Source organism: Thunnus albacares, chromosome 12, assembly GCF_914725855.1.
Source record: "Thunnus albacares chromosome 12, fThuAlb1.1, whole genome shotgun sequence".
NCBI lineage: Eukaryota > Metazoa > Chordata > Actinopteri > Scombriformes > Scombridae > Thunnus > Thunnus albacares.
In genome coordinates, this window is record NC_058117.1 from 9,478,185 (window position 1) to 9,506,133 (window position 27,949).

Here is a 27,949-nt window from a genome sequence, read left to right on the forward strand (position 1 = left end):
TACCAAGGGCCCTGTTAATGTGAGACAGTTAACAGGATCTGTTTTGATCCAATACTGTAAGATATTCAGCAGTCAAAAATTTGTTAACCTACAACAGTAAGAAGGCAAAATGTTATTATTCTGAAAAAAACAAAACAAAACATGGCACTCTGGGAAAAATCTCAAACTCTCAAAATACTCAAAGTGTGTATGAAATGCTAGAATTAAGTGCAAATGTACAGAGGATTTGAGTTACTACAAAACCGGAATATATTTTCCATTTCAGGCTAAGATAAGATAAGATAAGATTTTATTGATGCCCAGACGGGAAATTGGCATGTTACAGCAGTGCAGGAAACAAGGAAACAGATAAGAACTAGGAGTAATAAACACAACAAAAAAGGTCAAGTAAATGGAATTCAATCCATATACAATACATTATAAACATTACAATACTTAGGCTAAATGCATGACCTGACTTGCTGGCTTGTAAAAATAGAAAGGTTGTGTAAAATATGTGCAGAAGTAATGGTTCTGGTAGATGTAGTTATAGTTATATTTGTATATTTTATATAGGTGAAGTACCTACATACATATACTGTATCCACAATAGCCTACCAGTCAAAAGTCTGGACACCCCCCCAATCACTTGAATGAGAAAGTGTGTCCAAACCTGTGACCAGAACCATACAGGGGTCAACCTTGTTTTGAAATACCATGTACATCATTTAAATCTACAGCATATATGTGTAAAGTTGGGTTTTTGTTATTTCTATAATATTATGGTGTATTCAACTCATAGTTACACATCTGTGTCTCGGCACTAGTATTAGGGCCATAATTGTTTTCAAGATCACGAGAATAAAGTGAGAATATTTCGAGGAAAAAGAAAAAAATCATAATTTTAGGAGAAAAAAGTGTTAATATTAGATGTAACCACTTAGTTTATTCTCATAAAATTACTTTTTTTGTCGTAAAATCACTACTTTATTCTCGTACTATTACGACTTTATTGTTGAGATATTATGACTTTATTCTTTAAATCTCATCATTTCTTCCTCTCAGTGTGGCCCTAATATTCTGCCCTAAGATCTACATGTATGTGTTAAGTAATATTTTTGTTATTATTTGTTATATTCTAGTCATTCTAGTGAGTTTCGGGGGCATTACTCTCCATCCTGCAGGTGGGCGGGGCTCTACATCCGGGAACTGCAGCTGACCCCTGACGTGACCCTGCAGGATTGCAAACATGGCGGAGGTAAGAAAGTGAAATAAATATTCGAGAGAAAAAATATAATTTTATCATGCAAGATAGTAAGTCCAGTCGAATGTACACATTGTTTGTGTATCGTAGTTTTAATATACGACGTCTAGAATGAGACGTTTGGGTTGCTAGGTAACAGCTATTTCTTGAGACGAGCATGTTTTAGTAAACTTCGGGTTTAGCTAACGTTAGCTGTGCTAGCCCCGACGGTTAGCGGTATCACTTCGCGGTTTTGTTTAGGAACACTTGATTATACATATTCACGATTTTAATCAGAGTCAAAGCGGCAGCGTCACGGGTAGAGATGTTTTATGTGTTGTTTTCCCGTCATTATTCGCAGGCTGTTGATACCAAGCTTAGTTTAGACGCGTTAGCTAAATATATATTAATTGAATTAGCTTGTAACTTGTAATGTAAGTTAGCCAGTTGAGCAAATTAACTTAGTAAGCACTCGTCTTATGTAGGTAACAGTGGTTGAATCCAGGCGGTAAACACTGCTGTACTTATGGTTTTCACAGCACTGAAATGCTACTTAAATTTTCCCGCAGGAAGTGGTGTCAGTCTTTGTTTCTTTTCTTGTTGAACTGCTCAGTAAAGCTTTCAGGGCACAGGGTCAGGCGCGCTTTTTGTCAGCTCCCGTTTCTCTCCCCCAAGGAAGAATAACTGCAACATGTCAAGTTTATACAACGCAAAACATACGAAATTGTACATGTAATGTGATGTTTGATCTGAACGCTGTTCAGTAACTTCATTTGTGTTTGTCTTTTCCGTTTTGCAGTCCTCCCTCGGGAATTCGAGCCCAGGTACATACAGTTTGAGTCTTTCTGTTGATGTTTAGGTGCATAACATGGGTTTAAAAGTTAGTAACTCTTAACACTCAATTCAGTGTGATACTTAATATGAACAAAAATTAAATTAAAAAATGTAATTATAAAGAAATGGTTGCACCTCCACCAAAATTCAAAGCGTACGATGGGGACACGCCATTATTTCCAAATTGATTGATCGGTATTTGGATAGTCTTAACAATGGACAGCAATAAAATGGTATTTTTTTTAAGTTCAATCATAAATAACAATAATATGAATAATTATTGTCCAAAAGTTATGAATAGAGGTTTGCTTACATCAGTCATGTTAACATGAGTAAAACATGTTTTCAATTATGATCACTTGAGAGACAAAAAAAAAAGCTATAAAAAAAAAATCCAGGGACTACATAGTGATTGGACTAGGGCTGCAACAAGTCAGTATTTTCATTATCACTGAATCATTTTCTCAATTAATTGTTTTGTCTTGAAGGAGTCCGAAAATGCCCACTATTATTTCTCAGAGTCAAACATGACTTCTTCAGATGTCTTGTTATGTCTGACCAACACTCCTAAACCCAAAGACATATAATTTACTACCATGTATGACAGAGAAAAGCATTAATTCAACACATTTGAGCTGAAATCTGTGAATTTCTGGGGCATTCTTTATTTAATGTAAAAAAAAAGTAAACTAAAACTCTCTAGATTTGACCTTTTGGTTTGTTTTGTTCAAAATTTCCTCCAGGAAATTTTTCATCCAGTGCTGAAATGATCTGTAGATTTGTTGAATAGTTGATGGACAGAATCAAAGTGAATGAATTAAGTCTTTTTTTTAATTAAAAATGCAAAATGTTTGTCAGTTCCAACTTCTTAAATGTGAGTTTTTCTCAGTTTTATATCACTGTAAAATGTAAATTGAATATCTTTGGGTTTTTGACTGTTGGTTGGACAAAACAAACAATTTAAAGACTTTTTAAATTGTGATTGTGATTTGTAAACCAAGCTATCACTCAAAAAATAAACCAGATACCTAAGTATACTAAAGAATAACTCGGCTATATTTTTATTCACAAAGGCACCTAAAATGCTTGTGGTTTACTTTCTTTAGGAGGTTCAGCAGGTTCCGATGACCATGATTTCGACCCATCAGCAGACATGCTTGTCCATGACTTTGACGATGAACGCACCCTGGAGGAAGAGGAAATGTTGGAGGCAGCAGATGAGACCAACGCTAACGAGATTGAAGATCTTGCACGGGTGAGTTTCACGCTTTCACCACAATTTGGTTTTGTGGTCCCTGTGTAGCATAGCTTTAATTTTACAGCATTGTCACTTTTCTTTCATCAGGAAAGAGAGATGCCCATTCATGAGCTGCTGAGTCTGTACGGTTATGGGGGTGGTTCACCAGCAGATGAGGATGAAGAAGAGGAGGAAGAACCAGAGGAAGAAGATGAGGAAGAGGACGAGGAAGAAGACCTGGACAATGATGAAAGCAGCAGAGGCACTGGCGAGCTGAAAAGAAATGAGGTATGTTGGTGTTTCGTGAGTTTCTTCGGTTTCCAAAAACATTGAAATATTTTGTCATGTTGACTGTTCCGTGTAATTTTAGCAGCTTGTTGACGTAGTGTGTGTGTTTGTATGTTTGTGTGTGTGTGTGTGTGTGTGTTTTTTCAGGGCGAGGGAGTTAAGAACGCATCAGCACAGGGGGATGAAGCCCAGGCAACATCTGAGGGCCGCACACGTTCAGTCAGGTCCCTTTGCACAGCAGAACTTATTCGTCCCCAGAAACTCAAGTACTTTGAAAGTAAGTGCCGTCATATCTCTCTGTCTTTTCTTTCTTTCTTGTTGCAACATAATTATGCGTGGTGACGTCTGCATTTCAAAACAGTGTAAATTATTTGGAATACTTGTGAGAATTAGCAGAGTAAATTGATGTTACATTGTGTCTCAGCTAATAACGATGCAGAGGAGGAGTCAGATGAAGATGAGGACTATGTTCCATCTGAAGACTGGAAAAAGGTATGTAATAGTTTTATTTGTCAGAGTGTCACACACACGTATTCAGAGTAGAGCTTGATTGATTCTACATTGCCAAAAACATTTGTCAGAACAAAAACAATATGGTTGAAAAGTAGTGAACCCGGGACAGAACCTTGTGGCACCCCATGTGGAATATCTGTTCTTTGGAGAAGCTTTAAACTGACACAAAGTTGCGATCTGATAAGTAGGACTTAAACCAACTTAGTTTTTCCAGCCTATCAGTGAGAATGAACAACAGTATTGAAGGCTGCACTGAGGCCCAGAATCACAAGAATGGAAAGTTTTTTCCTATCGCAGTTGATTCAGTTGATCATTTATAATTTTCATTAGAACAGTTTCCTTCCTCTGAAACCAGACTGGAGTTTATCAGATAAGAGTCAATTGCATGCTTGTTTTTTTTTTTTTAGGATTTTGCAAAGGAACAGCTGGTTGGAAATATTGAGTGGGTACATAATTGTAGTTTTGAAAATGTTTGGGAAGTAACCAGTCTGCAAGGAATTGTTGAAAACAGAGAGCAGCTGATAGCAGCTGAAGACATTTTTAAAGAAGCTGGTTGGAATGGGTTCACCATGATTTCAGATACTTTCTGGGCCATGACGGTGACTTTTACACTTGGCAGGCAGCACATTTTTACGTCTTTGCTCTATACATCCCTTCTAATTTCATCTCCTACAATAAGGGTTTTTGGCTCCAGAGCCTGTTGGACTCAAATAGACATATTTCTTCTATTATGATGTACTTGATTCTGAGTCAAAGTTCTTTTTGAGGAAGAAATAGTGATTATATAGAATTACCTTTGTTGCTGACCAGCACGTCAGAATTTTGTGATATCAACAGGGGCGGCAAAGAGCTGATGCTTGTTGTTTCCAGCTCTTTTTTTTTAGAGGAAATTGCAGGTGAAAGTCTTTGCTCCTCAGGTGAGCCAGTAGTACATGTATGAGTCAGTTGAAATGTCTGTGGCACCGTGTCATCCAGATCCTCAGTGTTAGGTGCTGTGTGAGGTTCAGTTGGGATGCTGTTAACAAGTAATCATGCTTTTGTCATCCTCGTGTATCTGTTACATCAGACTAAGACTCTGCCCTCAGGTTCTGCTATAGAGGTGTTAAGTGTGTTTTAAAGCTGATAATTCTGTACCAAAGGTCCGGGACAGAATATTTTTCCAGTTTTCTACAGTGAAAGAACCTCATTGAAAGATAAGTCAGCTGGTATAAATCCGCAGTTGAGCCCAGAAGCAGTCTGATTGTTGAAAGTATCCAGGGTGATACATATTAATCCATTATAAACACAGGAAACGAGGAAAAAGTTTTTAAAAATGATCAGTGTATGTTTGAGTGTAAAAGCTTAGTGTGTAGTGTACGTCTGCTCTCTGTCTGTTGATTCATATTTTTGATTTCGTTTGGAACAGTTACACCTCAGTCTTAACCGTGTGTTTATTTCCAACAGGAGATTATGGTGGGATCCATGTATCAGGCAGAAACACCTGTTGGCCTCTGTAAATATAAAGATAATGAAAAAGGTAAACCGGCCCCTGAGTATTTAGGCTATTTAATTGTATATCCTGTCTGGATCCAAATAAACCAAAGTTGACATAGTGGACAAAGGCTTATAATCTTGTTGCCCTTTTCTTTTGGATTTGCTCTGTAGTTTATGAAAACGACGACCAGCTGTTGTGGAACCCCGAGTGTCTTCCTGAAGGCAAAGTGGTGGAATTCTTGACAGAAGCATCGAGGCGAACCGGAGAGGAGAAGGGAGTAGATGCTATCCCAGAGGGATCCCATATCAAAGACAATGAACAGGTAAGAGACTGGCCATATTTTTACTTTTTCACCCATGAAACCAACTATTTATCCTACTAACAAGTACTGTCTGTGTAGCTTAAGCCTGATAAAACTTATCTCTCTGTGTCATAGATCTACATTGTTGTCTGAAAACTATTGAAAACAAATCAGTGAGCCACACTGTTGCACTGAAGTTTATGTTTTGAGTCAATCACACATAGACCATCCTGCCGCTGAAAGTACTCAACGAAGCACTAAAAATGTATTAAGCTGCAACACTTTCTATACACCACTCCCTCCTGTTTTAGAAATGTTTGCTAAAAACTGAAATACCCTTCTGTTTAGGAAATTACTTTCAAAAATGAAAGTATGTATCTGTGAACCTTTGTAGCCAAGCCAGCGGGGTTCTACAGATAGCAATATTGGTTGCCCCAGCTTTGGTCCAGACTGAAATATCTCTACAACTATTGGATGGATTGCCATAAAATTTTGTACGGACATTTAGAGCTTAAAACAATTAATCAGTTAACAGAAAATTAATAAGCAACTATTTTCATAATTGATTAACCATTTTAAGTAACTTTTTTTCTAGCAAAAAAGCCAAACATGCATGTTTCCAGCTTCTTAATTATTATTATTATTATTTGCTGCTTTTATTTGTCATATATGATAGTAAATTAAATATCTTTGGGTTTTAGACTGTTGGTCAGTGATATGACAACATCACCTTGAGCTTTTGGACATTGAGATGGGCGTTTTTCACAATGTTCTGACATAAAATAAACCAATTGATTAATTGACAAAATCATGGACAGATTAACAGTGATGGAGATGATTGTTAGTTGCAGCCCTGGTCCCCAGAGAATGAACCCTACTGATGTTTTCTCTAGCAATATCATGAGGTTGACAATTTTTGTTTTTAGTGTCTCTGTATCATTGTCATTAATTGAGTTACTAATAGATTGCCATGAAATTTGTCACACATATGAAATGTTCAGATATTCAGTGAAATATCTACTAGATGACACAAACATTCATGTTTCCCAGAGAGATTTCTTAATGACTACGGTGATACCTGACTTTTCATCTACCACCACCAGCACATTGACGTTTGTGGTTCAGACTGAAGTGTCTCCACAACTGTTGGAGGGTTTACCGTGCAATTTGAACATTGATTTGTGAACTTGTGTGATCCCCTGACTTTTCATCTAGTGCCATAGTCAGGTCAAACTTTCAATTTGTCTAACACCTTAGTTTATCCAACAGTTTAGGATCAATACAGCCTCACAGAGACCCTGGTGTGGCTGTCGACTTAATGTAGTCTTGTGAAAGATTTACATCTTCAGTAGGAGTAAATAAGCTTGGAGCTGAGTGACAGAGACAGGTCAGGGAGGTTGGAAAGTACTGAGCTTGTTTTGGTATTTTCATGGGAATCGTTGACTGTAATAAAAATATAACGCCAGCCTTATCCTTTTACATAAGCGAGACAAGATCATGTATTACATGTGTACAGCTTTTCACATGGCTAATGAAAACCTGTTTGATTTTTTTTCCCCCTGTAGGCATTGTATGAACTTGTGAAATGTGACTTTGACACAGAGGAAGCTTTAAGAAGACTTAGGTTTAATGTAAAAGCAGCCAGAGGTAAGCAGAGTCTCGCTAAAATGTTCTCCCCAGTTTTCTCAGATGCAAGATGCCTGCAATAGTCCAGTGTTCTCTGCTTGTGTCATCTGAGATTTATTTCAAAAAGATCTGAAGTGTTAATGTTGCATCTGACTTATCTTCTCTGCAGAGGAGCTTTCTGTCTGGACTGAAGAGGAATGTAGAAATTTTGAACAAGGACTAAAAGCCTATGGGAAAGATTTTCACTTAATACAGGCCAACAAGGTGAGAGAAGTGCGTGAAAGCCTCATGATTTAACATTTGTGATAAAGATGTCAACAATACATTCATTGCATTGAAATAATTTGATAAGCATGACATTAATTTGACATTCATGTTGATGTGTTTGTTATGTGGCTGTTGGATGCTCAGGGTTGAAATCTGCTCGATTTCAACCGTGTTGCATTTTGAGACAAATCAAATTTCTTAGTGTTTTAAGTGTCTGTAGACACCCAAACCATAATTTGATTTGTCTCCTTATTTGTTTTGTACTGAATCTATCTCTTCAGACAATGGTAATAATGGCTATTTCATGTCTGCTGAATTAAATCTTTCAGGTGAGAACTAGGTCTGTAGGAGAATGTGTGGCCTTTTATTACATGTGGAAGAAGTCTGAGCGTTATGATTTCTTTGCACAGCAAACCAGACTTGGGAAAAGGAAATACAACCTTCACCCTGGTGTCACGTAAGTCTTTTTGTTAATACAGTATCAGAGTACATTGCTAATGCGGACAATGTAAATGATTAAAATGAAATGCTTTGTTATCTATGTAAATTACCGTCAGTGCAGTGCTCATTAATGTTACCACTCAAATTGTTTTATTTCAGATTGATGTTGTGGTTTTTTGTTTTGATAAATTGTGATTCAATCTCTGAAACACCCAGCCATAATAATAGCAAATACTTTGTGTTAGCTTTATTATACACACGCAGATGTTGCATCCGGTCTTATTGTGTTAATAATCATTTCTGAATATGTTTAAATACACTGGAAAGCCAATACAATGTATTTTTTGAGTGCAAACACAAAAACCACAAAAGTTGGTGATCTAACCTGGTGTAGCTGCGGTTTCGTCGTTTTTTTTTAAAGAAAATGAAAACTTGAGATATCGACTCAGCAACCACAGGACCGCACTTCCACAAAAACAGTTGGGAATTGTTCGCTTGTGTGTAAACGGGCTGTGTTCTGCTGTGTTTCATCAGAGACTACATGGACAGGTTGCTGGATGAGACGGAGAGCGCGACATCTAGCAGAGCAGCGTCGCCTCCTCCCACCACCTCCAGCAGCAGCGCCAGCCACTCCGAGAGGGAAGACAGCAGTAGTCAGAACGGTGAGCCGATGAATGCAACGTTCATATACACGTATACACACACAAAGGACGTGGGCGCTGTGGTTCAGGAGGTTGAGCGGGTCGTCCACTAATAGCAGGGATGGTGGTTCCATCTCCACCTCCTCCTGTCTATATGTTGAAGTGTTCTTGAGACACCGTACCTAAAGTTGCAGCTGCGTCACCATTTGTGTGTGTGTATGTCTGAGAATAGATGGATGAGGCAAAAAAACTGTAAAATGCTTTGTCCATTAAGGTAGAAAGCACTATATAAGTGCAGTCCATTTACCATTTATGTGCTGGAAGCAGTTGCCAGGCAACCAATGGAGAAGTTACTGCTCCCAGTCAAGAATTAAGCTAACCAGCTGCTGGATGTAGCTTCTACCTGATGGACAGAAAAGAGTGGTATCGATCTTGTTGTGTAACTCGACAAGAAAGTGAATAAGTGTATTTCTCGGAATGTCAAGCTATTCGTTGAAATTCTTTGTCACAAACAACTCACTTTTTCTCTTTTCTTGTCAGGTGTCACAGGCCACAATTCCAGCCACCCAGCAGAAGGCGTTCAGTTACCTCCAGCAAACCAAGTCAAACCTGAGCCAGTTCAGTCCAACGGTCCCTCTCACCCGTCAGTGGAAGCTCCTCCTCCCATTTCAGACAACAACTCCAACGGCTGCAGCCAGCCCAGTGCGCCTAACCACGACCGAAATGGTTCTCTGGAGCCTCCTATGGACCACACAGACACAGCGGTGGCACATGACAGGCCGGCCAAGAGGTGCAGGATGGAGGCAGAGCCGGTGGCTCAAAGTGAGGTGGAACCCTCCAGAACACAGGAGAACTAAAAGCCTCCTGAGCTCAGCGAAGTTGACTAATAGACACTGATTTGGGGTAGAAAACAAAAAGTTGCTTCTTCCCCGCTTATGGGTAAGGAGAGCAGGGGATGAGGAAGATGAGCCCCTCTCAGTCCTCAAGTGTAGTATCTCCTGAGAGCAAGGACTCAATGACTCACTCTCTGATAAGGTCAAAGGTCACTGAAAATCACACCTTGAAGAACACAGCCAACCAAACTGCAGCTGATCCTCCGGGGGGGGAGGGGCAGTGGCTGCCCCACACCCCCCCCGTCCCTCCAACCCATCCATGTAGTGACTGCCTGCAAAGCTCATCCCAAAGTACCACAGCTCCATCATGTCCTACTAAACACCTTCTACCATCATCTTTATTCCCTTTTTGGAGACTGACTGACAAATTTTTTGCCAAGAATCTCTTTTTTTCTATTTGTACTCAAAGAAAATAAATTCCCTGTAATATTTTTTTACACAAGAGATATTTATATTTTTTAACAAAAAAAGAAAAGTCTATGATGGGTGTTTGCTGTTCAAGCCATTTGAACATTTGCTGAAACTGGGGACATGTTTTTAACGATTATGTGCTTAAGTTGTCAAAAAGAGGCAAAGTAGGCAAACACGAGATAAGCCGGTGCTGTCGCTGGCTCACTGTAGTTGCACTTTGATTGTATGTTTCTCATCGTTATTGATAAGGAGTGGTGATGAAACCCAGCAGAATTACATTTTCACTCCTTCACCTCTGAACCCGCTCTGGCCTCTGTCACGGCTGTCTGTTTGATTCTGATGAATAAACCAATGGGTTTCTCCCCCCGCAGGTTTGTTTGTGTAAAGCAGCTGACATCAGTGATGTCCTGTATTATAACTCATCACGTAGAAGATCGCTGTATTTTTGGATTTTCATAGTCAGTGCTTTGCTCAACGCTTTGTTTTTACTAGACAGAACGTCCGTGATTTTTAATGTAAAGTTTGTATAGATTTCTTACCTTGAACAGTTGGTACATTTTTTTATAACCGTCTGTTCATCTCTGTACTTTCTGGTCTTCCTTGTAGACTGTGCTTTTTGTTGAGAAACTTTTTTCGCCTATGTTGCTCTGACATGTATGTAAAAAGTAGCCATTCCTTTTTTTTTCTCCCTCAGTTCGGCAGCACTTCCCATTCCTAATATGATCCTGCTATTTCTGAAATGTTTGTTGCAGAGAAACATCTTTTTGTGCATCATGGTTTAGTGTGCTGCTCGCCTTTGGTTGAAAAACTCTGCTTCCTCAAAGCACTTAGTTTCAACCAATATGTACTGTCTGTTCTCTAAGTGGCTTCAGAGCAGTGGATTTCCAGCAGGTAAACAGGTCGGGTTGACATGAGCGTGTGACCTGAAGACCTAAACCATTTTGGTACAGTAGCTGTTCAGCTTAAGTGTTTTACTTTGTACTCCAGCTTTGAACTTACATTCACAAATTAAGATAAGTTTGTCTCAAAAGACGTTGATCCATTTAGTCTTTTTTTTCCCTTATTGACAATGATGTCTTGTTTTTTTTTTTCTCTGTAAATGACAACATGAATAAAAATGAAGTGTATTCCAAGACTGGCTATGGATGGAATAACATTGGCTATATTTAATAAATGTATTAATGAATATCAGTTGTCGTGTTTTGAGCTTCCAGACTGTGCAGACATGAATACAGCGAAAAACAAGGCTTTACAAAGTAATTAATTTAATAGATTTCTGTTATAAAAATGCTCATGACTTTAAATTTAGTCAGTGAAATATAATAATAAAAAATTAAGGCACTTTGTCTTGATTACAAATATAAAAGTTGACAATTGTGTCATCAGAAGAGAACTTTCTGTGATTGCACTAAAAACTATGGTATGACGACAAAACAAAAATGTAATAAATGTAAAACGTGAACTGGCTTAAACACATCCAACCATATATCCTGCATGCGTGTCCACATATAATCAATATAAAATCTATTCTGGATATATTTCTTCAGTGTTAGGGTGGGTCTCTGTGGTTTACGCCTTTTCTGTAAAATGAAAAAATGCCAGAAACTTTTAGCACGTTGGTTCATGGATACATTACAGATTATTCCACAATAATAAAGAAAATGGTGTTAAAATTAAAGTGAAGGTTAGGATTGACGTTACTTTTAATTCTCTTACTTGTTTGCTCCTGTGTGAAGGTGATATAAGAGTATACCAGACTCCCAGCGATGCTGTGGGAAACAAATATGACAAAATCTGGTCCCAAATTGGAAATCAGAGCTCATCAAATGCTCATAAAAGAGGGTCGACACAAATCGTATGTCTGTACGTCTGTAAGCTTAGCATAGTGGGAAACAGCTAGCACCTCTAAAACTCACTAACCCTAACCCTATTTTGAGTATTTAATCCGTACAAAAACCAAGTGTAAAAACAACAATTTGCGGTTTTATGTGGGGTTACATGCTGGACTATTTCTTGGCAGGAGCAGTGTCTCAGCTGGTTGTTTGGAAAATGCCCAGAACCAAGAAACAGTCCTGGACATAACCCCACGTAAAACCACAACATGCTGTTTTTACACTTTGATCTTTGTAAGAATTAAATAAAGAAGATGGAACATATTAATAATTGAGCTTTATAGATGCATTTTGTTACCTCCAGACAGAGCCGGGCTAGCTGTTTCCCCCCGTTTCCAGTCTTTATGCTAAGCTAGGCTAACCTACTTCATTTTGATCGAACAGACATGAGAATGGTATCAACCTTCTCTTTTAACTCTCAGCATGAAAGCAAATAAGCATATTTCCTAAAATGTCTGTCTTACCTTATGTTAAGACCTATAAAGTTAGTCCAGGTGAATATGTAGTCTCCACCAAACACCATCCCAATGTAGGTCACGAGAATATTCTGCAGGAATCACACGGGAGGTCACTGCACACATCTGCATTCATGAAAACAGCAAATAAAGGGCAGGATCAACTTTAAATGACCTACCTTGATGCAGCCCACGATGGAGGTGGTGAGTGCTGAGTTGTATTGCGTGCACAGCATGATGGAGTACATTAAAATGAAGCTGTGAGAAAGTTTGAGGAAGAATTAGACGAGAGCAGCAGATATTATCTATTAACAAATGATGGGAATAGCAGTTAGTTTACCCCATGACACAGGAGAGGACAAACTGCACAACAAACAGCTGATCAGACCATCCGTCATACTCCAAACCCTACACTCAAACACACACAGGCAATAGAGAGTCTCAGCACTAACTCTGACTGTCAAACACTAAATTATAAATACATATTTGTCTTAAAAAAAAAACTCCCTTACCATTTGCAAGTCTCCTGTGTAGTAAGCATACGCCACAGTAGGAAAAATCATGATCAAAGCATTGTAGTAGAGAAGCCCATATTTACCCAGATCCTATGAGAACAGCAGCACACAACGCTTTAAGACATCATATGCAAAAGAAGCATCACACTGAGGTCGTGATTTAGCAGCTCTGCTCACCTTAGAGTCCAGTTTTTGCTTCATATAGACCCCGCTGGCCGCTGTTAGGACATTGTTCAGCATTATGAATATGTATCCTTCAAGGTCGAAAGCTAAATCAGCGCTGCAAAACACAGATCATGCCAATGAGTAAAATACATGCTTACACACACTGCCTGGGAACTGTGTAATGTGTGTCCATCTCACCTTGCAGCAATAAAGGCACCAAAGATCATAGTAAACACTGTGATCTTAATTGACGTAGAGAAAGTCTTTCTGCAGAGAAGAAATTTGATGCCAGTGATTAAAATGACTCCTTTTCAGATGCGAGCACATTCTCATTAAGTAGTGCAGAGGAAATGTAAAGCTGAACTTACTTCAGCAAGAGTCCCTCAAACACCATGGTAAGAAAAATACTGAACCTCCTCAGAACTGTAAACATGGGTAAACTAGGAGAGGAGAAAGCACCGTGTAATATTCTGCTGCTTCATATTAAGGAAATTATATTTTATATGATATAACGATATAGCAGTTAATAGATAACAAGCTCTAACTTGAGTCGTTGTGTCCCAAACAGTCCTGATATCTGATTGCCAACATAGAGGAGAGGCAGTGGGAACATCTGGAAACATACGTACAAGACATGTAGTTTTGATCTTCAATATGATGTTCTCCTCTGAATATTATCATCTATATGAGTCCACTTCATAATCTATCTTTTAGCTCACCTTCCTTGGTATACTCAGATCCATATCCGGGAATGAGATAACACCCATCATCTTTCCGATCCTCAGAACGACAATGGTAGCCAACATCTGTAGAGTTATTGAAGCATGGAGACACGGTACATCATGGCCTGTTTGAGTCAACAGGAAGTTATTGATGAATAAGCTTCAGACTCTTTAGAGAAACTTACTTGGCCGATTCCAACACATGTTGATGACGGAAATCTGCAATACATGTAGACGATGTTATGAATGAGGAAAATTACGGACAAAGCAAAGACTCAACTGATATTTCATTAAAACAGTAGAATACTAATGGCCTAAAATAAATCTCTACTTCATCATCATGCAAGACAGCTGCTTCTCTACTGCAGGTCAACCTCTGGTTCACTGCCCATCCAGGGCAGCAGATACCATCAAGGACAACAGTGTCGTCTGTGATATTTCTGGGAAATATCATCACATGAGGAGAAGGAGTTTACATTCTGCAATTACATACATATTACACAGCTAATTTGTATATTTTTAGACTAAATTTGATTTAAAAAAGTTAAATATGTTTAAATAATATGGATTTGGTTTTCTCCCCAGGAATTGCAAAGCTAGGAAAAGAACATTATGTAGAGACAATGACATAAAGTCACTTAGTAAATAAATTATTGCACTTACATACAATTTTGAGGTACTTGCAATTTACTCGAGTACTTTCATAGATACATAGATACTTTCATAGAGGGTAAATCCTGTACTCTACTGCATAACATTTAAGGTTACTAGTTACAAATTATGATCCTAGGAAACCTATAGTGAACATATATTATATAATGCAGTTATAAATAAATATGCAACATTATATAAATAGTAGAATTATCTCCACTTTGACCACATATCACATTAAAATGCTGCTTACACATTGATACATCTGTAATAATAATCAAATGTATTTTTTTTTCTGACAGGGGTCTCTCTTATGTATAACAAATAAATTTTTACTTTTGAAATTTCTTAAATTTTTACATTTTGGTAATAATATGTTCTTTTGTAATTGACAAATTTTACATTCTACTATTGTGACTTTTACTTAAAGACATACTATGCAGGATTTGTCGGTTTTTGTTTGTAAACACAACATTCGAAGTTGGCCCCTCCTCCCAGGCTCACACCAGAGAGAGAGAACAGCAGTGGTTGAGCGAGCTAGAGAGTGAATGAAGAGTGAGCGGTGTTGGTGAGGACAAAGCTGTGAATCAGAGAAATAAAACATTATTTTCTGATTGTTTCACGGCGGTTATGTTCTAAAACACAAATAAACATGCGCACACCTCTGCACCACACTGCAGGAAGGTGCTGCATTGCTGGATTTTGTGGGAATGCAGAGCTTCATCCTGTCCGCTGTGGCCTCTCTGCTCTGCATGTGTGTCGCTCAGCCCCGCCCCCAGTCTAGCAGACACACAGACCTGCAGCTCTTTATACATCCATGACACAGAGACAGAGAGCAGAGTGGCGCAGAGGAGAGACAGAGACAGCGACGTAACCTTGTTGCTATGCTACGAATCTCGACCTCACACCTGCACGCAGTTATTGGCTGGAGGCTACACACCCACTGCCAAAAGGTTGACGCCTTTTGTATGAGTCAACACATTGTTTTTTAGGAAAATCCTGCATAGTACACCTTTAAAAGCTGCTATAATCAATATATTTGCATTAACAATGGATCAAATGACTGTGTGTACATGAAAGGAGTCGGTTGTAGTGATGATCCAACAGAGAATTATCCCCCGACTCTGCAGTCACCTTCGGCACTATGAAGCGTTTTAGCATCTTTTAGCTCATTGTTTTGGTTTTACAGCCCACAAGTTTTCTGTTTTGTTTTCAAAGTTGGTGAACATAGTTTAGCAGTAATTTAGCAGCTAAAGACCCAGATATTTTTGTGTCTGCTGGGTGTGTAAATAGCTAACTGCCTGTTAGCCATATCAACTCAAAAGATGATAATATGTCAATGTGTTTACAGCTACCCCAAACCCATTGAGTGGGTCACTTTTGACCCAGCTCAAGTATCCCTTTATAATTAGTCCCTGTACCAAATTTTGAACCATAAACATATTTAGCATCCCTATATATCTTATCAGTCATTAATAAATGGGTTATTAATCATTCATTAATATTTCAGAGAACAGAGAGAGTATTTTCTTTAGGTTTGACACTATTCGTTTACAGACAAAATACATTCACAATCATACTATATCATGATCCCATGTTATCTAAAACAGGAGAACATGTCAGCCAGAATTATTCTGTGATTGTGTTCTATGAATCTTTCAGAAAGTGAAGGATGCGACAACATTTTTGAATGGTAGGTTTCATTATAACCATTAAAACCATCAATCAGATTTGGGTAATAATATGAATACTTCTTCCACCACTGTGCAGAGAACTTTTCTGTCATGCAAAAAGACATGACTGTAGAGTTAAATGAATAAATGTGACATTTTGTGATTCTTAAGGTGGGTTGGGTATAAAGGGGGTCTTTGTATGTATGATGGTATATCTAAAATCCTGTATACAGCCCTGTCCTGAATGAACAAACTGCTGAAGTGTACACACTCTCTGCCTGCCCTAGACAGGCTGAGAAAAGACGATTTCCCTTTCTAAGAATGAACAGAATCTACCTAAAAGTATCAGAGTATCCTTCACACTTCATTAAACCTGTCACCACCCGTCCTTTACAGAGCAGCCTGTTAACTCCAGCTTGCACTTTGCACCTTTACCTGTAGCTGGTCAGGACGCTTTTGTTGACGACAACGATGAGAAATGAACTGACTCCATAAAAACCCGCAGCCAGCAGCTTCAGAAGCACAGTGGAGCTGTCACCGGATGTGTCTCTCTTGACTCCGGGAGATGCTCCTCCAGGCGACAAGTTTCTGTCGCTGAACTCACGTCGACGTTTATGGAGCTCTGCCATCATTTAGGCAAACACTGGCGTTCAAACGGAAGCGTACGAGAGCTTTTGCACATGCGTACAACAATTTCACTCAAGCGGTATGAGAACGTTTGCCGGCGAAAACGGAAACGGGAAGAAGGGAACTATCTTGATTCAATTATATTCTTTCAACTTTCGAGGAATAGTTTGCACTTTGTTAGCAAAAATTCTTAATTACCTTAATGTAACCTCATAAACTGTGACTGACCCCCGCTACTTTAAATTATTTGACATAAAAAGCAGTAAATACCTTTGAGATATTTTTGTTGTTTCTGAAAATGTTCCTCGGGGAAGCCGTATTCATCTCTGACCTAAAACGTCAACGGTAACCGTTACATCTTTGATAGAATGGTCGTGTCTGAATGGTAACCCTATATTTGTGAACCTCTCGCGAGATTTACACGCGTTTCAAGCGATCATAACCCAAATCCCAGCCCTTGTCTCAGTATTGTCCATACAGTTTATGATATTGTCACATAATAGAACGCATGAATGCTTTTGTAATACATCCATGACAAGACATCATTAATTTGTGACAGTGATTAAGTACCTTTCTGGAAAGCACGGCCTCGCGAGAGTTTCGCAAATCTAGGTTTACCATCTACACGACCAACAAGAGTTTGGCCTAAAATCTCACCATATAACTGACGAAATATAATTTTAAGACTTGTAAAACTCAAGAATTAAATCTGTAAACATACACACAATATACATGAATGACTGAATTAATTAAACGGTGTCAGTCAATTTATGTCTCAAGGTTGCTACTTTATTAGGTACAGCTGGCTAAAACTAACGTTTAGCTATTAATAAGTTACATCAGCCCTGCAGTAAATCTTACATTCATGAAGTTTATGCCGTTTTTGTTTAAATTGTAAGTGTTGACTCAACTTCACTGCTATTTTGGAGGCTGCAGTTTGTGGTGTTTTTGTTCTACTGTCCAATATATTTATTTAAATGAGGGGTAGACTAAATAATAGTAACAATTGTCAGTATCAAGCAGTACAATTTAGGTACATTAGTTTTAGCTAATTGTACCTAATAAACTGGCAACTGACTGTAACTTCATATAACACTCTGGGCTGTTTACATCCCACTCAAATCTATAGCGTAGCACTAAAATACACCACAACCTCCTTGACATTTCAATGAAGAGTCCACAGCACGTTTGTTTACACCTTTAAAATCACAGCATTGATTTTAAACAACCCAACAACCATTGGCAGAATACATGTAACACCTCTAAAGCAAATTTATTAGAACAGGGATGTTTGCAGAGAACGTTTTACCGTCATGTGGCTCAAACAGTCCTACAAGAAAACTGCTCCAGCCGTCTGTATCAGTGCATCACCAGCAAGTCTTTGCAGAGCACAGCATGTAAAGCTTTAAAATCACTCCATCATGTCTACAATACAACCCCCCCACCCACCCACCCGCCCCAACCCAATGTGAAATATACCCGCTTCATTAAAATAAAATGCTTACTGGAAATGCTGACACAGGTGGCTAAAAGCACCATTAGTTTACATTACATTCTGTAGCTCTTGATTGTTCCACAATGACAGCAGACATTTCTTTCAGACAAATTATGCATTGGTGCTGCTGCACTGACAAAGTAAAAATAAAAAACAGCAATTATGGTTTACAGAAGGGAAGGGGAGGGGAGGGAAGGGGAGGGGGGGTGTTCAGAGGACTGGTGCTGATAAAACCAAGTGCTTTGAGATCTGAAAGACAATACAGATACTCTAAGAGCAAGATATGTCAACGGTCTATCTATCATTCTCACCTAGATTTCAACAATCACTTCTCAAAAGACATTATGAACTACTTCAGGCGAGAACTTACAGTCTCCAATTTGAGACTGGCAAGTTCATAGCAGAGGAATACTTAAATTCTAAGTAACTAGCTGTCAAAAATCACACATTCAGCTTCACACTTTGCTGCATTCATACCCTCACGCGCACACACACACTCTCACACACACGCACTTAACAAAAAAAAAAAAAATACAATATTTGCTTAGTGGTCCTGAAGATACAAGTAGTACAGTCTGTATGACCTAAGAGGACCAGCCTAAAGTTATACATTGGGCCCTGGGACACCCTGAAAACACAGGAAGCACATCTGGATCAGGGGATACAAAGCATTACTAACCACTGGTCCACCAAAAAAAAAAAAAAGGCAAGCTATCAAAAAAGGAAAAAGAGGCATTTACTTTCACTGCACAACAAGCAGAAAAATACCAAGCTTTAGTAGGAAGTCACTTCGCCTGGTTACCCATCCTGAATTTGTGCCTCCCAAACGGGATGGGTAGTCAGGATCAGAGTAATTACACTTTAAATGCATGTTAAGCCATACTTCAGATATCTATTACAAGTTTCCTATGTAGTGTAGTGCTACCACATCAGTGTGTATTACTGGGAGGGGTGGGGGCGGGGGGGGGGGACACTCCAGTAGAAAGTCTTTTCTAAGATGATCCCATAATACTGAGCTAAAGTCATGAGGAACGAGCACAAAAGCTTCAGGGGAAGAGATACACACACTTCAACCTAATCGCAGAAATGCATAAATTCTAGCAGCACAAAACAAAAAATAAAAATAAAAAAAGTCAATGAAGTATGCATAATCTCTGAAAAAAAGAAGAAAGTATGAAAACATCCCTGCTTTCATGTTCCTAAATACAAAACTTCAGTGTAACAAGAGGTCCTTTTTTCGCCTTTTTTTTTGTCTTTTGTTCTCCTTTAAAACAGGTAAAATTTTAGTCCTCTGGTGGTGTGAGTGGTATGGGATGACAGTCTTTTTTTTGTCATTAAAATCTTTTTTTTTTTTTCTCTGTTTTCTTATATACTTGAAGATGTGGTAAGCATGCAAGCCTCGTAGAGGGGGGGGCCCCGGAAGGGCTGATGGGTGGGCTGGTGGTGGAAAAGGAGCCTTTAGGCCAGAGCTGGGAAGGCCTCAGGATCATCCACATTGGGGACTGACACTCCACTAGCCTGGTGGGGAAAAAAAAAACACACGAGAAAAAGGACATGGTTAAACAGCGCCTAGGGACACACAGACAGAAACCATTGTGGGGGTGACAAAGAAGATTTTTTGACATTGTATAAACAAAAGAATTAAGTGAGTAATTGAGAAAATAAATGTCAGGTTAACTGATAATGATTAGTTTCAGCCCCATGTGTCTAAACATGAGCAGCTGTAAAATAACTTTGTCTACATCAAATACACAATTGTCATTTAAAATCAGTAAATGTCTAAGTAAAGAATAAGTTAATTAGAGGACGATCAGTGACAGTTTGCAAGTCAGTTAATTGATCAACATAAAATCAATCAGCAAGTCATTTTTCAAGCATCAACCCTTGCTGCAAATATGATGATTTGCTGCATTTCTTGGTTTCATATCACTGTTAATTGAATAGTTTTTGGACAAAATAAGCAGTGTGAGGACATCAAGTTGGGTTTTAGGAAATTGTGACAGATTCACTTGGAATGAGTAATGAGGACTGGTCTTAAATTGGTACCGGCTCCTGACTGGTCAGAAACATAATACCTGTAAGCTGCAGCATCATTTGGTATGGCTATCAGTAGCTGAACTTCATTCATTCATTTAATGTTCTGCATTTTTACTTTGCCTGCAGGCTTGTTTTTTTTTTCTGTAACAAACCACATGCAAACTACACAGCCTGTCACTGGTTTACATCTCTCTCTCTGCATTGAGTACTGGTGCACCTATTTATAAATTTTAATCCCATTAAAATGAGAAACTATCAAATCCTAACAATACCCATTCCTGTTCTCCAATATTTCACAGATAGACTTCACAGAACTAAGCACCATCACTGCAGAAAGCCTCCCCGCTGACATGAGATCAGTCTGTTGTGTTTTGCATCGTGGAGCATGTGGTTATTAGTCTGTTGTGACAGCGTCTGTGTTCCGCAGCACGTTTTCCAAGTCAGTGCTTTTAGGCTTAGGCCTTGTTCACGGTCAGTGAACTCGATCTTTTGTGAGGACACTAAAACCTTTGTTGCTAGCAGTGACAACAGCTTTTATTGTTACCTTTTCGGAACGTCCTCCCCCGCGTGCTGTCCTGCTGCCTCCCCCGCCACGGCCTCCCCTGCCTCCGCGAGCGCCCCCACGCCCGCGGCCAGGGCGGCCAAGGTCTCCAAAGTTGATCTCCAGCTGAGATGTGATGTCGTTGGCTGGTTTGCGGAAGTGGTGGTCACTGGACTCGTCAGCGGTGGCCTGCTGAAAAGAGATGATAACAAGTAGGTTAGGATTTGACTGCACTCTGTATTCGTTTTTCAAAGAATACTGAAGTGAGTGCTCTTTTCTATTCTTTTAGTGTGTACTGCTTAGCACCAACATCAACCACCACAATTAAACATGATTATATTATTCTCCATATTTGTAGGTGCATTACACAAATCACTATACAGATTGTTAAAAGTGAAATGTTTTTATGGAGTGTGTGAATGACAGACCAAAGCGGGAACTGCAGGCACCTTGTACAGAGTTGGTGGTTCTGCTTCCGTCTCTGAGGCATCAATCAAAGCACCGACAGGCCTCTGAAACACACAGATGAGAAGGTCACAAAGACCTCCACAACAAACTACAGGCAACCAGGTGTATGCAACACCAAGTTCACACAGAAATTGCAATAAAGACACTAAAAAACACAAATGATCATTTTCTATTACACTACATTAATTAAAAAGAAAAGCAAACAGAGAGAGGTTTTTAAAATGGTTTAAAAAGGCAACAGCACAATAACCAAAAGTCTACACAGGTAAACATTTTTAAGCAAAAATGCCAAACGTTTGATGCTTCTCAAATGTGAGAATTACACATTACAGTAGGTCACACAGAAACAACAACCAGGCCATTTACATTACAGTAAATGTCATATTTTTGGGTTTTAGACTGTTAGTCGGACAAAAAAAAGACATGTCACCTCATGCTCTAGGGTAATGTGGTGGACATGTTGATGTTTTATAGAGCAAATGATTAATCGATAATGGAAATCATTGTCAGTTGCAGTCCTAGTGTCCACATTGGTTCCATTTCTGTCTCACACTGATAAAATTCAAGCTGTGTACACAGAATTCAAACACACAAAGCATCAGTTATGGTATCAGTCCATAAGTCTGCATGTTTCCTGTCTACATCCTTCATGTTATCTGGGCTTTTCACTTTGTGCTAGAAAACTAAAACTCAGAAAAGGCAACACCTTGAGAGTATATGGTTCATTATATTTGTCTGGTTAAACTGTTATTTTTTAAACTGTTGAAAATACATGTCAGTGATGTGTATGTGGACAAAGCTGGAACATGAGCCTGCACAGAGCCGGTGTTGTGTCGGTTCAAAAGGGAAAACATGTCTGTTCTGTTCAGTCGGACCACACAACAAGTCAGTCCTCCCGTACTTACATCTTCACTCTTGGACTTGTGCAGAACGTATCCTTTCTTCCACTGGCTGTCGGCTCCTTCGTTGGGCTTACGGATGTTGAACTCCACCTTGGTGCGTTCCTTGTCCTGCATGGCCTTCCACTCGTCCAGGGTCATCTCTTTGGGGCCTTCGTTTTTAACTTCTTCCACCTCATTCTCCCTGGAAAGCCAGCATACAACAATGTATGTAGGAACTTAAACCTGAAAACCGCCAATCCTCTTAGCTCTATACATGCTCTGTAATCCAGAGGCCAAGCAGGTCAGTGACAATGTTTATCCCATCCTCACTAAAGCTTTGTGACAAGGGATGAAAATTGTAAGCAATTTGTTCAAGCAATAGTCGGCTGCCTTAACAATTGATTATCAGTTAATTCAACCTGGTCATCCACTGTTTGAACTACTGATGTGACCGATGCTGGACGCCAAATCAGAGACATTGAGAGTTAAAAGAACAGATCAAGTAAATGACAAGTCACTTGAATGACAGATGTGTTGGACAAATCTAACGATTAATCAAAATTGCAGCAGCCTTAAATAGTAAATAACCCGTAACGGTATCCTATAAATATAAAACTTGTTACCCCAATCTCCCCACAACAGACTTCAGTCTGACTGCTTTTATATAAAACTACACAGACCTGATCTACATGATGGAGTGATGTGTGTTCACTGTAGCTAACGTTAGTCCAGCTGTTGGAAACAGCTGCTCAGCTGCAACAGATGTACAAATACTGTCGCTCCAACCTTATCTGTCCATTTACTGTCACTGCTAAAATGCATTTATACCCAGAGCAGGGAGTGTCACTTATACAGTTCATCACTTTTGTTTTGATTCTGTTGGAAGCATGTTGCTGTCTGACACTCAGCTCTCAGCCTGCATTAACTGAGCAGCTGTTTCTGTTCAACATGCTAGTTAAACGTTAGCATGAGCCTCAGAAAGCTAAACTGGTCATCCGCCAAAAACAATTCCGTGAATTTTCACAACTTTATGCTTTAGAGTTCATCAACATGACGTGAGCTGATCTTATTATACAACCATGCAGCAGATCGAGGCGTGCTGCAACTTTTTTCTTTCGTGGATGGCAGAGAGGTGTGTTTGTTTTACAATTAGTGCAGCCCTTAAGGGTGGTCACTGAACACACCTGTAACCCAACCTTATTAAAGTCTAAGAAGCTCCACCTGGTGGTGCAACCACATACTACAACAAATCTACAGAACAGTTACACTGCACGTCCCTCGTCTTCTGCATTATTGATCGATTAATCATTGACATCCCTATTTGTGATGGAAATGCTTGTGTGTGACACAGACCAACTTGTCATTATCCAGACATTTTGCCGGTCGTCCTTTGTGTTTCAGTGCTGCTGAGTACCAGCAAAAAGGACATGTTGGTCTCTCAGAAGTCCTGTTTCAGTGACTGCAGAGTAAATGAACATGAGTGTGAAAGACGAGAAGCAGCCTCTGGTGTCTGTATACAGACTGAATCAAGGCGGAAGAGATCCTCAAATGTCTTACACAAATATGTGCCAAATGTTTTGCATTATAACCAAAAGAAAACATCACAGTGAGCTGTAATATGTAGCTGCAAACAACAGTTTACTAGAACTCTTAAACAGGTGAAATTTCTTTATGGAGCATCCAAACATCACCTGAAACCTGAGCTTTTGACAGGAAATGAATACTCACTTGTTCTCAGAACCGGCAGGTGCATGTTCCTCTCCCTCTGGGGTCGTCTCAGGAGCTGGAGCCTGTTCAGCCTCACTGGAAACACAGACACATAGCAGCCTTGTCAACCCATTGCTTGGCTTTACACATAAACTTGAATTTTCAGACTATTTAGCATGTGAATTGTACACTTTTAATGTAAAGCTGTCATTAATCTGGTGATTTAACATAGAAAAACCAAGGAAAACTGTCACATTAAATGTAGTTTACTGGATACACATATCATGTTACCATTAGCTGTAAAATTATCTGACTACAGAGGGCAGAGCCTTTGCCAGAGTAACCAAATCTGCATTTTTCTCTTGTTGCATGTACTGTTTGAGTGTCCTGTTCCATTCAAACTGGTGCACTTGTTTTAATAAAAGAGAGTTCCTTTATATGGACCACTCACAGTAAGAAAAGTCTGTACAAAGATCAGATGTGTATTATTATCTCGCAGACAGTATCGCTCAGATAAACAGGTTGTGTGTCTACTCTTGAACACTCACCTCACTTCATCCTTCACATTGCCCCAGTTGTGTGAGCCGCTGCCGCTGCGCTTCTCCTCACTTTTCTGATTGCTGGAACAAACAGAAAGGAAAACACACACACACACACACACACACACACACACACACACACACACAGATGTAAGAAGTCTAAAAATAGTTACTGCCCACAATGAAGAGGAATTCTCTACCACCAACAACCCTTGACACCAAGTCTGTAGTCAACAGTAGATTAGTAATGTGGAGGGAAAAAACAGGGATCTGCTGATCCTAATCTGAGAATTGAAAAAGATTTTTTTCTTGTGATGCCATTTGGGCTGAACGTGTTTCTGGGAATTCAGGCTGTTGTTCAATGCAGCATGAAAAAGAAAAGTGAAATAAAGCTTGTTTATGTGAAACAAAAGGGGAAATTACTGCAAATTCAAATAAATAAGCAAAACCTGCGTCTAAGTTACTCAACATCCCCCTTTTATGCCAAACACAAGTGATGTTTACAGTCCAAACTGTTCCGGGCAATGTTGGGTAATTTACATAGTACCAGAAAATATCTTTCAATGGTAAATAACAAAGACTGAACAAGTAAGAAGTCTTTTCTATTTATGGATTCACTGGTCTATTGAGGTCCCAGTTCAGATCTGACTCACGATTTGTCATTGCCGCTGTGTCTGTCGAAGTCGCGTTTCCCACGGGAGTCAAAGCCGTCTCCTCGGCCCATACCCCGACCTCTTCCACCACGCACACCCCGGCCGCCACCACGCCCTCTTGGGGGCCTGTCTCCAGAAGGCCTGATGGACAGAAACAGATGAACTCATTTAAAAAAAAAAAAAAAAAAAAAAAAAAAAAAAAAAATCCAATCCAAACTTATGCGACACATGCATATGTAATCTTAATATCAGAGGTTATAATAAAAATGTCAAAGAGAGCAGCCCAGCTCCAAAAACTAGCAGTTTACAGATGGCTGGGCTTTGACATTGAGGTTAAGTGGGCTACGATTACATCAATAGCTGCACACACTTAATCCCTGCACACACCCCCCACACTGATCGTGTGATCGCACCAGACTGCCTTGGGCTTGTTGACTATGTTTAAATACGCTCTCCATCGTTCCTCACAGCCACTCACTTGTCTGCAGAGAACTCTCCACCTCCTTCAGGCTTGTCCTCGGTGGGCTTCTCAAAGCGGCGCTCACGAGGAGGTCTCCGATCCGGCCTCTTGTCTCCGGGTCGCCCCTCACCCTGCCCACCCTGATGCTGGGAACCAGGCTGACCCTGCTGGTCTGGCCGCCGACCCACCCGCCTGATGCCTGTCAATCAAAAGTGCATGTGTAAAATCAGTCAAAGTTTCCATAGCTCTGTTGGTGTTTGAACTATGTACTTTAATGAGTGCGTTTACATGTCAACATAACTTTTCACCACATACACGTGCAGTAAACATGTCAACAGTCATGTGAGGTGATATATTTACACTCTTGAGGGAATGTGTCACCTCTCCTGTCTGCAGCTTTAAAAGCACAAACCACTTTCCATTACTGCAATTATTAACACTGCTGGCTAACCGCGGGCCTGTCTTTTCATTAACTCAACCCTGTTGTTATTGAATTCATTAAGGACGACTTAACACGGGAAAAAAAATACAGCCTTTCACTCAGAGGAGTCATGATAAATTCAAATAATGAGCCGTCTGTCTAGTTTTACCAGTCCGCAGGTAAATATGTTGCGCATTTGCTTTGCACAGCCTGCAGCTGCTAACAGAGCTGCGCAGCCAGTGCACGAAGCATCAGCCAGTAACCAGTAACCAACACTGCGCCGTCCACACGGATGCTGCTAGGAACCATTTCTGCGACACAAGCTCGCCACACAAGCTTGCATTAAACCTGAGAGTCACAGTTATCCTCTGGAGCAGAGAGCTCTTCTCGACTGACCTCAGCCTGAGAGGAATTATGAGTCTGTCCTCTAATAATAACAACAACAGGACAGGGTCCATGTTGACCTCAGACCCAGCAGCAGCTAGCAGGAGCTGCACATGACAGCTGACACAAAAACACGAAAAAGAAAACATGCAGTGCACATGAGCTGGAGCGCAGGTGGAAATGTTTACCTTCTTTCTTCAGGGGGACTGGAGCCTGGCTCTCCTCCTTCTTGTCGAGCAGCGGGTTCTTCCTGTCCTTCTGTGACTCCTTCTTCGGCTGCTTGGCAGCTTGAGCCGCGGTCTTGGTGGCCCCAGCGGCGGCCCCCTCCTTCTTCTTGTTTTCTGCAGCTTTCAGGATCTCAAACGGGTCGGACTCATCGTCCAATAACTGGTCGAACCGGTTGGTCACGACGCAGCCGAAGCCTTCTTGCAGGTGTCCGGGCATGATGGCGCCCCTTCAGCGGGATTCACCTCCGATTCTACGAGGCTTGATGCGAACAATTCGCGGGATGCTGCCACAAGATGGCTGGGAGAGCTGCCCCTTCTCTTCCGGTGCGAGCATCATCCGGGACATCGTGTAGCGCGCACCAATGTGAACACGCGCTGCCTGCAATGTTTTTATTTACATTATGTAATGATGTGCTCTCATGTCCTCTTACAATAATCCGGGTTTTGATCTCTGAGAGGACGTCACATGCATATGGAAACGTCCAATGTCTCTCAATAGATTTATGTGGCTCCTATTGGAAAAACAGCTTTTCCTACATGATGCTGTAACAAAGTCAACTACTTCACAACAATTGACAGGGAATAATGTGCATGCATGTCATTATATAAATATCCAATGTTTTGTTTACAGGAGTTCTTGACTCATTTCTAAAATTAAACACCAATATAATAAATAAGACAGATACAATTGTTGCTAAAAATTCACTGGCACTCTGTAAATGCAGCTGCTGATGCTAAGATTAAGTGGGATTTGTCAGTTTATAAAAAGCAGCAAATGGTGTGGCTTAAGGCCAATGGGGGCATGCTGAGTAACAGCTGGTGGTAACATATCTGACAAGTCGGCCCTCTGCAGAGTCAGCTCCTCAGCACAGTGAGAAAAGCTGTCACACAAACACTTCTTCACGTAAGCTGAGTCTCGTATTGGAGTCTTGCCTTTGATTTAAAAACAAGCGCACAACTTGTCCAGAACGCATGAATGAATCATTTTCAGCTCAGTGCTTTTAGAGAAGGTCACTGCAATGCAATCACATAGTAAAGTGCAATACAAGCATCTAATAAAGTGAGCCAAGCTTGGACATTTGCCCTAATTAAGGTTTGATTACTTGGCTTTATGTTTATGCATTTTCTCTGAGCAGTAATTTAGATGCTTTGATATCTGCTGACGAGAGAAATGGTTTTCTCATTAAATATAATAGGATTTTTCACCGTTTTATAAAATATGTACAGATAAAATACAATTTCAGACTCCACTGAGCTGAATGAGCACAGTAAGACATGATTGTATGAA

The 27,949-nt window shown here is 39.9% G+C and overlaps 3 protein-coding genes across 9 annotated transcripts; 1 reads left to right on the top strand and 2 right to left on the bottom strand.

Annotated features, from left to right (window-relative positions):
• Nucleotides 1-1,152: 1,152 nt before the first annotated feature.
• On the top strand, nt 1,153-11,336 carry mier1b (mesoderm induction early response 1b, transcriptional regulator). Of its 4 annotated transcripts, none has more exons than XM_044369310.1 (13): nt 1,153-1,237; nt 2,022-2,046; nt 3,163-3,311; nt 3,402-3,581; nt 3,729-3,858; nt 4,006-4,073; nt 5,538-5,610; nt 5,739-5,890; nt 7,435-7,516; nt 7,665-7,768; nt 8,092-8,219; nt 8,738-8,865; nt 9,385-11,336. In XM_044369310.1, exons 1-13 carry the CDS (start codon nt 1,229-1,231, stop codon nt 9,699-9,701), a joined length of 1,545 nt encoding a protein of 514 aa, XP_044225245.1. In that variant the 5' UTR covers nt 1,153-1,228; the 3' UTR covers nt 9,702-11,336. The 4 variants fall into 4 exon arrangements, with proteins under 4 accessions (XP_044225245.1, XP_044225246.1, XP_044225248.1 ...); XM_044369311.1 differs by having other exon boundaries at nt 7,665-7,759; XM_044369313.1 differs by having other exon boundaries at nt 7,665-7,759; nt 8,173-8,219.
• On the bottom strand, nt 10,922-17,047 carry LOC122994574 (UDP-N-acetylglucosamine/UDP-glucose/GDP-mannose transporter-like). Its single transcript, XM_044369320.1, has 13 exons — nt 16,657-17,047; nt 14,083-14,116; nt 13,895-13,981; nt 13,721-13,788; nt 13,544-13,615; nt 13,374-13,442; nt 13,188-13,290; nt 13,008-13,100; nt 12,836-12,903; nt 12,675-12,753; nt 12,505-12,587; nt 11,865-11,917; nt 10,922-11,728 (listed from the first exon to the last, which is right to left on the bottom strand). The coding sequence occupies exons 1-13, from the start codon at nt 16,851-16,853 to the stop codon at nt 11,718-11,720; spliced, it is 1,017 nt and encodes a 338-aa protein (XP_044225255.1). The 5' UTR covers nt 16,854-17,047; the 3' UTR covers nt 10,922-11,717.
• Nucleotides 17,048-18,642: 1,595 nt separating this feature from the next.
• serbp1b (SERPINE1 mRNA binding protein 1b) lies at nt 18,643-27,301 on the bottom strand. 4 transcript variants are annotated; one of them, XM_044369314.1, is made up of 9 exons: nt 26,623-27,301; nt 25,648-25,828; nt 25,170-25,310; nt 24,526-24,597; nt 23,999-24,073; nt 22,295-22,472; nt 21,350-21,433; nt 20,925-21,113; nt 18,643-19,861 (listed from the first exon to the last, which is right to left on the bottom strand). In XM_044369314.1, exons 1-9 carry the CDS (start codon nt 26,876-26,878, stop codon nt 19,802-19,804), a joined length of 1,236 nt encoding a protein of 411 aa, XP_044225249.1. In that variant the 5' UTR covers nt 26,879-27,301; the 3' UTR covers nt 18,643-19,801. The 4 variants fall into 4 exon arrangements, with proteins under 4 accessions (XP_044225249.1, XP_044225254.1, XP_044225252.1 ...); XM_044369319.1 differs by having other exon boundaries at nt 20,925-21,110; nt 21,371-21,433; nt 26,623-27,300; XM_044369317.1 differs by having other exon boundaries at nt 20,925-21,110; nt 26,623-27,298.
• Nucleotides 27,302-27,949: the final 648 nt, after the last annotated feature.